We start from the raw sequence: 11065 nt of genomic DNA, 5'->3' as shown, positions 1-11065 counted from the left end.
TGATTTCATGACAAATAGCTTTACTATATTGCTGAAGACGAGGGAGCAGTGGGGGTGGCTGGAGAGGTAAGCGGCAGGCAAAAGGTTAAAACGGCAAAAAAAAACATCACACCTCACCGCCCACCTTTCCGGTTGTCCCCACAGCTCCCTGCCCGCTGACTGGTCTTCCGTGCCTCCATCACGTCACATGTCTGGCCTGGTGTTCACTCTAGGTTGGCACTTCCAGCCGTGAGTAGGTTCCGGAACATGCCCAATGTTTTTCACTTGTTCCTGTGCCTTAGATATTCTCTGCCTTGTATGTAAATCTAGTATTTTTAACTAAATGGCCATGGCCATACACTTTTCTCTGTGGAAGTCTTTTTGATGGCCACTCCCAGACTGCATTGACCTACAGGAAAGAGGAGGCCATATCTCAGGAACGGGAAGACACAGGAACAAAAGAAAAAAAAACAACAGATTCAGGAGAACAATGGCAGCAAGACAAGGTTAAAAAAATGTTGCATCTCTTGGGCAAACGACGGGTCATCTTTAAGGATCCAAGTACAACTGGAAGCTCCTGCAAAAAGGAAATATTAAAAATGTGCATATATTCTCCATGAGAGTTAAGAATGCGGGAGGGGTATATCGGACTATATAGGTAAAATTGCTTATTAAAAAGAATAGAAGTATTTTGTAGAAAAGTGTCTACTTCTGGTAATGGATTTACCCAGATCACTCGAGCGCAGCACTCTCACCGTGAATAAGTCTGGTTGTTCCAGTAATTGAACTGATAAATTCTCATACAGGAATCTGTGCAAAGTGTTTATTGCCGCCATACATAACGCAGAAGTCGTAGATGTGAAATCCCCAAGCGGGATGCAGGAGAGATGGATAATATGTATTTCGTGAAAGTGAGATCCTTCAATGCAAGTACATACAGGATGGAGGTAATGACTAATCTGTCCAGGTTTACATGCTATGTGCCTTGCATGAGTGCAAATCCTAGACGACTGTCGAACTTTCAGATTGATCATTTTTGTTTTCTGTGCTGTTTATTTCCATAGCAGTGGTTTCATTCAACAAATCCAGTAAGGTAGCATGTTAGTTTTGGCTCCGTAATTGGCCAATGCCATGTGAATACTTACTGTATGTTATCATAGCAGGATCTTATTTATAAGACAAGGACAGACCGGCACCATGTAGCTCCTAGCTATGAGTAACGACCAGAAGAGGTCGAAACTTGTCACCCAAGTGATGTTGTTTTGCTATTGAAATGCTGTTTGGATGTTTTAAGTAGATTAAAGATAAGAGTAGAAGAAGGATCACATTTTTTTGTGTTGTTCGTTGCAATTTTGTTACATGACTTCACTTTTTTTTTTTGCACTAAAAGGGAAGCTATCATCAGAAAATGATCTATTGTTTAAATCATCATTAGTTTTTTTAAAAAAAATGTTTTTGGCAATAGCTTTTACGTCATATCACAATCTTTATTAAATAAAACATAATTAGTAATCTTGCAATTCTCACACTGGCCACTTGGGTCTTTTTAGACCCCCTACTTCCTGTATTTTCAGGAAGAGTTTTCAGCAGGCTCCTTATCATCAGAGGCAGGATTACACTGACAGGTTAAACCTGTATGAACAGCTGATAAGTGGATCCACCAATCATAATAAGTCATTTCATAGCTGATTTCACCTCCCTACCTACACAATGACATTTGTAAAGACTCTTTAGAGCTTTGACCATTGTGGCTATGTACATGTTAAGAACAGGAAGTTAAGAGTCTAAAAAATCCCCAGTGGTCAGCGTGAAAACAGAAAGATTTCTATTTTTAATACAAATTGTGATATGTGAAAAAATTAACATTGACAAAAATAATGAAAATATACAACAATAAGTCATATCCTGATGAGAGCTTTCCTTTAGAAATATTGATGCCATCTAACCTGTTGTGCATATATGTCTTTTGGAAGAAAAATATGCATTGAGATATGATGTGCATGCAGGGAGGTCTCAGAGGTTCTGGGCAGCATTTCTGGGAAGCCCTGGATGACTGAGGGTACATGTTGGTGCCAGGTACAGTGCTTGTGAGCATGTAGAATGTGTGATAAGTCTATGTGTATTTTAGCCAGGTCTACCTTTTATTTCGGGTCAGTCACAGAGGGTGGCGATTCAGGTGACAGCTAAGCAGCTGGTGGATGGGCACACTAGAAGGAATGGGGCTTCTCCTTGACTGAGCAGTAGTAATATAGGAGACTTTGTGTAGCTGTCCTGGTTGAGAACGACTGGCCGCCATTGATGAACTACCACCATTGAGTGTGACAAGTGTGTGACAAAGTGGGAACCACAGTGTCCTTGTGAGCAACCCAGATGGGAAGTGAGGTTGCCACTTAGGTGAGCCTGCTTGCGTGCTGCAGACGCTGAGGCTCAGAGGAGCCGTTTCGTGAGGTTTGAGAATTAGACCTCTGAGGCCTGTATTAAAGAGTCCAGTTGGGGGCTGTCTCATGCTGTCCACCCAGAACCAGACCCAAAGAGGCATAGCCTCCGATGGGAATAGACATTGCCTCCTTGAGAGAGGCAATGAGCAGAGAGGAGATAAGACTGGTGAAACGGTGGGCTGAGTGACCTAGCTATGCCAGAGAGCCAGAAAGAGCCAGAGAGAACCGTGCTGGTGTGAAGTGTGAGTGTCGTGAGCACAGATGGACCCAGAGAAGTGCCGATACAAATTTTGATTGTTTATAGTTTTTATTGGAAGATCTTTCAATAAAACATCCTGTTTGATTTTATATACCGATCTGTGACTTGCTGCCAATCAGCCTAAGCGAATACGTCAGGCTTCACCCAGTAGGGCATAACACATCTGACGCCCCTCCAACAAGAGGCCATTAGGAATGTGTTTGTGATCATACAGGGTGGGCCATGTAAAGCAGAACCCGGATCCCCTTGTGTGATATGAAAGAATGATGCTTAGCGGGCCTCACCTTGCACTTCTTTGTTGCCCATGTTGGGACTGTTTAACCTCTTCCGAAACTGATGCCGTAGGAATTGATTGCGATTAGGACTACGTTCCAGGTCCCCTTCACATGGAAGGGGTAACCTAGGCTAGGTCCTCAGGGTCAGTGCAGACCCCTTTTTTAATATAGGGTACAACAGGGACAGGAACTGTTCTTTGCACCACACTGACCATCCAACCTATGACTCATCAGACTGACTGGACTGACTACATACACATTGGTGCCAGAAGGGTAAGACCGACCCATTTTTAACAAGCACTTGTAGAACTGGGTGTTTTTCTGCTCTACGAATGCAATAAGACTTTCTGAATTTTTATACAGTCTGCTGATTTGAACTGCCAGAGATGACACTTTTTGATCCCCTCAGGGCCTTACCAGACACTTATGGGCATAGAGAATCTACAAATACACTTTTCACTTTGCAGTTTTGTATTTGGATACCATTTTTTTCATTTCGTGCTGATTTTGTACTTTTTTGGCCACTGTTGTCCATTTTGTCATGTTCTCATGAGAACATGACAAACTGAGTTGGGAGTACAACCGTAAACTCCTTCCATGAAATATAATTAAGGTATTGAATTTTTTGAGTGTTTAGCTAAATATTTGAAGTTCCGGTACTAATCTAGGCCAATTGGCCTATCCAGCATTATCCTAAATCATGCATGTCAAACTCCGGCTCGTGGGTCAAATCTGGCCCGCAGGGTGGTTATATCTGGTCCGTGACACCAGAACCGCCACCCCTATGTAGGGCAATTATTCTGCATGGAGGACTATGTGAGGCCCATTATTCTGTATGGAGAACTATGTGGAGCCATTATTCTGTATGGAGGACTATGTGGGGCCCATTATATTGTATACTGGTTGGCTCACAACTTTGCCCAAGTTTATCATTTTAGCCCTCTGTGTGTTTGAGTTTATATGAAGGACTATAGGGCCCATTGTTCTGTAAGGAGGACTATGGGGGGGGGGCATTGTTCTGTATGGAGGACTATGGGGGGCCCATTATTCTGTATGGAGGACTATGGGGGGCCCATTATTCTGTATGGAGGACTATGGGGGGCCCATTATTCTGTATGGAGTACTATGGGGGGTCCATTAAACTGTATCCTGGTTGGCTCACAACTTTGTCCAAGATTTTTCATTCTGGCCCTCTGTGTGTTTTTGAGTTTAATATCCCTGTCCTAAATATTGGTGGCAAATGTGACAACTATACCTAAAGCATATCCAGTGGTTAATTTGTTTTCACTTCTAAGGTTTGCATATTGTGTTGAATGTAAATGACATAAAGCACGACTTATAACGTAGAATGAGAAAGCTTTATTTTAACGGAAAAATGGAAGCCTTGGAGTCCTGCTTCATTTGTGATAGAGCAAAAGTTGTCCTTTTAAATAAGTTATGTTGCTTTAAAGCCATGGAGTGTATCCTAGAAAGTCATACCGATAAAATAGCTCCAGAGGCATTACTTATACATCCAGTCACGGGCAATATTCTCTATAGTATTTAAAAATGTGATTTTGTTTTTTGATTGACTTTCACACCAAGATGACTTCCCCAGTACAAATAATACGGAAACATCATCCATTACATTTACAATTTCACCATTCGGTTCGGAAGCACAGATGTAAAAAGAAATTCAAATGTTATATATATATATAAAAATATAGGCTTTAAGAAAGAAAGAAAAAGCACATTTTTCCAATTTTTCACGTTCACCACAATGATACAAATACAATAGTTCCAGTCATATACTACACATCTATGTACAAACTCGCCACAAAGTTCATTAAAACTTAGAAAGATTGGAAGCGAAAATATGGAAGGTATTCACGAAATAATAATATATCTTTACCGCAAATTTAATATATGAAATACCGTATATTATATATATATATATATATATATATATATATATATATATATATATATATATATATATATATATATATATGCATATACATATACATACACACACACACACATACACCTTCCCCTTTATTAGAGGGCCCTGAATGATGTCAGTTTTGTTTGGGTTGTCCTCTGAACAATTCTTTCATTATTAGAGGCCCCCCAATGAATACATGGATCACGGGATGTTTAGTTTCCTTAGATCCTCAGTGATCAGCTGTAAATTGTGCAGCATCTAGTGTTCAAATTCCCTATAGTGCCTCCGCAGAGCAAATAAAGTATTACAGAGTTCCAATTGAAATCAATGCCCATCAGGTGCTCCACAGTGAAAGCTTGGTCAGAACCCCTTCTAAAAAGAAAAAAAAAATTAGAATTGTTTAAAAGTATATTTGAAAATGGGGTTTTGAAATCAGCGACCGCTTGGGCTCCTGTTTAGGTGAATACATGTAGTTTTATGTAGTGACCGAGATTACAGGAAGTCTGATTTTACTATATAAGGAGCTACCTCTCAATGCTACACAGACTTGTTTTATGTTTTAGCCATTCAGGTAACAGGACATATGAGCAGACTGCACAAGCAATAAGTAATGTAAACTAAGCAGGAAAATACCAGGATAAGAAAGAGGGCAAATTACGTGTGAGTTGAAGCTTGGGGTGCATATAGGGCCTCATATATTGAAACTAACACAAAAACAGGCCTTGTTGCTCAGTAATTTAAAGGGGTTTTCTAGATTTTGGAAAACCTGTCACCCAGCTGTGGTTAGTTTTTTTTTTTAAACTATCTTTACTCATCCTCCTCAGGTCCAGCTCTGAGTCTCCACCGCTGACCCCAGTGTCTGCTATTCTCTGCAGTTCTGACATCATGTTGACAGCTCTGCAGCAAATCAATGAGCTGAGCAGCTCTGTCTGAGTTGACGACAAGGGGCCTCTACGCTCAGTTATTGGCTGCATAGCTCTAGCAATATGACGTCAACGCTGAAAATAATAACAGACACCGGGAAAAGCGGCAGAGACTCAGCGTTGGACCCAAAGAGAGTGAGAAAAGGACAGATAGATAGATATATATACGTGCACATACAAACTTAACTTAGAGTGCAGGGGTTTTCTGAATTCAGAAAACCCCTTTAAGGCATAAAAGCGAATTTGATGAATCATCTTCATTATGTTCCAAATGAAAACGGGCTTACAATTTCAGATTTTTAAGAAGACGGTCATCGCCATTGCGGCAGTAAACAAAGGAAACGATAAAAATGAAAATATAATATTGCACTTTACAAAATAATTTGTACATTGTGTTAAAAAAATCATTTTTTTAGATTACTTACAAAATACTTTTTATACATTCAGTTTAAAACCAGTTGATGGATAGCACAAAAAAAATGCACAAGACCACGTCATCCGGCCCATGTGCCTTCACTATAGGGCTGTATTCTGTGGAGATACTGCATAGCGGAAGATTTCGGAAGTCATTAAATCATCTATAACTCTAATCTTCCTCCAACAAATGGAAAATGGAATGTTCTTCTGAGAAGGTGATGAGCTTCGAGACAATGGTTGTATCCAAAGCGACTCCATCTTGTATCCGAATAGGAATATAAATATTGTTCCTCTGTCTTTTTTCCTATATGGACCATGTATTGAATCCTGCATTCACTGTCACAGGCACTAATTACAATTTGTAAATGTCTCTGATGGGTGAGAGATCGCAGGAGAACAGAGGTCTTCACTGTCCATGGATATCATCCACCAGGCATCAGCTTGGCTGGGAGTTATATCTCCATCAGTGTGATCTTGTAGCCTTGTTCCACCATGCTCTCCACGTTCAGTATGAAGGTGTCCTCATTGGAGTAGTGCTCAATTATGTTATCATCCATATTCACCAAAATGCTACGAAAAAGAAAAGACCAGAAAAACTTTTACTGGCAGAGGCCTAGAAAGGAGTTTCGAAAAGGGCTCACCTCCCACTCTTGTCATCTGCTGCCCACCGGTCACTATATAATAAAAAAAAGTCCTATATGGAAGGGTCCCACAACATGTATACATTGCTGAAACAGTACATCAAGGCTCACCATATATACAGTTCCTTGAAACAGTATTTATACCCTATGGACTTTTCTACATTTTTCCACGTTACCCCCCACAACCTTAAATGTATTTTATTTGGACACAAAGTAGCAGGTATTTGTGAAATGTAAAGGAAATAATACAGGGTTTTCTAATTATTTCAAAAATGTAAATCTGAAAATTGTGACGTGCAGTTGTATTCAGACCCCCTGAGTCAATACTTTGTAGGTTCAAGTCTGCAGTCACTATGTGAATCCTCCCAATGTGCTAACGCCAGGAGCGGCGGGCGTGTGGCTGATTAAGTATGCAATTTGCATACATACAGTCACATACTGACTAGACTTGCATGGCCTCACTCAATACAAGTGAATTGAGTGAGGCAAGTCTAGTTGCAATGTGGCCGGAAGTCTGCAAATCACAAACTTGTTGTCACATAACTGCCAGTTCCCGGCGCCTGCACAATGTGCGCTGTGAAGATTCACAAGTCTGGAAACCTCTAAGTCCCATACTACCAATTAGTGTTAAGTGTAAATGTCATGGTATTTGTAGCAAATGGACCTGATCAAAACAGTTTTTAAAGAAAGTTTCCATTGATTGAAAGTAGAGATTTTAAAAACAGCGAGAAATTAAAACATTAAAAAGAAGGAGAAAAAAACGCTATGTATTTATGGGCCCCTATTCTATAAATCTATAGAGTCATTCTTGTGCTCTTCTATCCTTATTTGGCGGATAGTAGAAAGAAGAATTCAAGCATCGTGGCCTTGAAAGGGTTAAAAAAAAAAAAGAGAGTCTCATCCCTATGCCTAATATTAAATACAGGTGCAGCAAATAATTAAAAATGGTAACCCAATCAGTAAAACAAGTCTATACATTGTCATATACACTGTAAATAATGGAAAATATGTTCCGTACAATAAATTCTGCTCCATCTGTGGGACCATTACATCACAGAGCGCCCCCTTCCCAGGGTCACGGGTCGCAGCTCTGTCCTGATGATGATGACAAGCAATGCCTAATGTCATGAGCCCGAGACTCCTAAGACTCACAGGAAAGGCTGCGGCGGCGGCGTTATAAAGTAGATATTTCAGCTCGGAGTGACTCATTATTTATACTCGGAGCACTGATATGACCAGAACACTGGATTCCTGTGTAAATATACAGCCGATGTTTGACAAACTGCTGCGCTCCACTTCCCCTAATGTATGAGTCATAGTAGTGCGCGGAGCAGCTCCAGACCCGGAAAAATCTCACACAGATTTTACTTTTAAAAAATATCAGTTCAAAAACGAAACAGATAAAAACGGAAACATATTACAATATAGATTTCAGTTTCATGCAGTTTTAGCATCAGACCATCAATACCAGAGAAAGGAGATTTGATCATTTTAAAGGGAATCTGTCAGTAGGATCAACCCTCCTAAGCCGTCTATATGGGCATATAGGTCATAGGAAGATGAATAAAATGACACCTTGATATCTGCGATCCAATGTTTCATTCCGGAGAAAAAAACACATTTTTCTTAATATGTAAATGAGCTGTTCAGCTCTATGGGCGGGACATAGATCTCTATGAGAATCCGCCTCCAGAGCTTATTTTAACCTCTTTACGACATATGATGTAAACCTATGACATACGTAGTGTCCCTGCCTTTGATGTGGGCTAGCATTCTGAGCCCGTATCTTTCCCCACACATGATGGCAGATTTAATCAGCCATCATGTGCCTTTAACAGCCGCGGGTGGAACGAAGCTCCGCCCGCATCTGTTAACCTGTTAAATCCCGCTGTCAAAGATTGATTTAAATGTGCTGATAGGGCGGGGCATCTTTCTACATTCGCACTGGCGCCCCTGTGACGTGATCGCGGGGCGCCGATGGGTTGTTATGACAGCCGGGGGTCTGCTGATAACCCCCATGCCTGTCATTACAGTCCTCCTGTGAATGTCAGACACAGAGATTGTGATTTTCTCTATACATAGCAGTGCTGATAAATAGTAAACAGTGGAAAAAAAAAGTTTTTGAAACTATGAAAAAAAAACAACAAAAAAAAAAAAAACACAAAAATTCAAAATCACCCATTAAAAATAAAACAATGAGGAATAAAAAAAAAAAATACACATATTTGGCATCGCTGTGTTCATAAAAGTCCAATCTATCAAAATTTAAAATAAATTAATCCAGTAAACGGTATAATGAAAAAAGAAAACAAAATGCCAAAATTAAGGAATTTTGTCCGCCACAACATTGCAATAAAATGCAACAGGAGGCAATCGAAACATCGGATCTACCCAAAAATGGTATCAGTAAAAGAGTCAGCTCAGGGCGCAAAAAATAAGCCATCGCTCATCCCCAGATCCCAAAAAGTGAAAAACTACGGGCCTCAGAAAATGGCAACAAAGACATTTTTTTTTGCCGTACAAATTTCAGAATTTTTAAAAAAAAAAAAGTTTTGGTTCTTGGAAGAAGGGGAGGAAAAAATGAAAAATCACCATGTCATGAAGCGGTTAAATAATAGGGGGCGATGCCAATGTGAGACATGTAGATCAAGAGAGCAGACTGTCAGTCATTACATGTCTCACACTGGCAGCACTGGGAAATGGTGCTGGGCAAGTATTTATGGGTTGTTTTTTTTTTTTTGCAAACCACAAATCTAATCTCAAAGTGATCATATTTTTGCATAAAATTACGAATTTCAGGAAATTACACTCAAAATCGATCCTCCGGGGATCGATCAGCTCATCTGTCCTTTTAGTTTCCATAAGTTCAGCTTTATTTAAATAAATCCCAATAAGCGAGCAGCCTACTCTTCATCCGAGCTGCGTTACTTCAAAAAAGCCAATTAACCTATTGCAGTCGTCTTACCCTTTTTTACTTTTCTTATAGATTTTCGCAATTTTTTCCACGGGGATACCATATTTTTCTGATAACTGAAAAAGAAAAAAACACAACAAAAACACAGATCAAAACTGAGAGCAGCACACTGGGAAAACTCGCAAGGGAGAATGTAAGCCTGACATTACGGGATAAGCAGGCGCCCGGCAGACGGGGGAACAGGCGAGAGGTTTTTCTCTACACCCCATCGGAATGTTTATTTGCTGCACTACACTGCCCTCTACCTGCACTACACAACACTACATGCTGCTTATGCTGTATTACAGAAGGAGCTAATCATCCTATTATATTCCACATTAATTGACGTATGGGGGGGGCTTTAGACTGTGATGAGATGAGGAGGATTTATTGCGGATTTTGCACTGAAAATCTACAACACATTACAGTCCAATATATCCGAATGGGAGTTTTCAAAAATATCTGGCAGATTTTAAGGGATTCTGGGGATTTTACAGTAACATGATGTACCCCATGCAGATTTGTATACAATTATTTAAATGTAATTCACACTATCGAGTTATGTCTAATATATACTCCATTAACATTCTGTCCCGTAGTCCAGATCTCAGGAACTGCTGCTTCTTTCCATGTGTCTATTCATATAGACATGATACATGCATAGCTACATAGTTACATAGAGTGAAAAGGGTCTCAGGTCCATCAAGTTCCTCCTTTCTCCACCAGTTCTACATTCTCTATCGCTAGATTATTCATATTCCACAATGCCATGTGTTGTGAGGAAAGCTCCAGCCCTTTTATAAAAGCTGTTATAGTGTCGGCCATCACTACCTCTTGTGGTCGGCATTCCACAGTCTGACTGCTCTGACTGTAAAGAACCCTTTCCTGTTTAGCTGCCGGAATCTCCTTTCTTCCACCTGTAATGAGTGCCCCCTGGTCCTTAGTATGGTCATTGGAAGGAATAAGTCATGTGCCAGTCCTTCGCACTGACCACACATGAACTTGTATATACAGTTATATGAAAAAGTTTGGGCACCCCTATTAATCTTAAGCTTAATGTTTTATAAAAATTGGTGTTTTTGCAACAGCTATTTCAGTTTGATATATGTAATAACTGTTGGACACAGTAATGTTTCTGCCTTGAAATGAGGTTTATTGTACTAACAGAAAATGTGCAATCTGCATTCAAACAAAATTTGACAGGTGCATAAGTATGGGCACCTCACCAGAAAAGTGACATTAATATTTAGTAGATC

At 40.0% G+C, this 11065-nt stretch overlaps 1 protein-coding gene across 1 annotated transcript in view; it reads right to left on the bottom strand.

Annotated features, from left to right (window-relative positions):
• Positions 1–4295: 4295 nt before the first annotated feature.
• GRHL2 (grainyhead like transcription factor 2) overlaps positions 4296–11065 on the bottom strand; it is a 95749-nt gene continuing 88979 nt past the window's right edge. Inside the window, exons 15-16 of the mRNA XM_073679679.1 lie at positions 9822–9886; positions 4296–6785 (exon numbers count right to left, since the gene is read on the bottom strand). Coding sequence (XP_073535780.1) covers positions 6668–6785; positions 9822–9886 — 183 coding nt within the window. The 3' untranslated portion in view covers positions 4296–6667. The remainder of the gene's footprint in view (positions 6786–9821; positions 9887–11065) is intronic.

Source organism: Phyllobates terribilis, unplaced genomic scaffold, assembly GCF_046119375.1.
Source record: "Phyllobates terribilis strain yellow unplaced genomic scaffold, ASM4611937v1 Scaffold_4__5_contigs__length_816908805, whole genome shotgun sequence".
In the NCBI taxonomy this organism is placed as follows: Eukaryota; Metazoa; Chordata; class Amphibia; order Anura; family Dendrobatidae; genus Phyllobates; species Phyllobates terribilis.
This window is presented reverse-complemented; position numbering and strand designations above follow the sequence as displayed.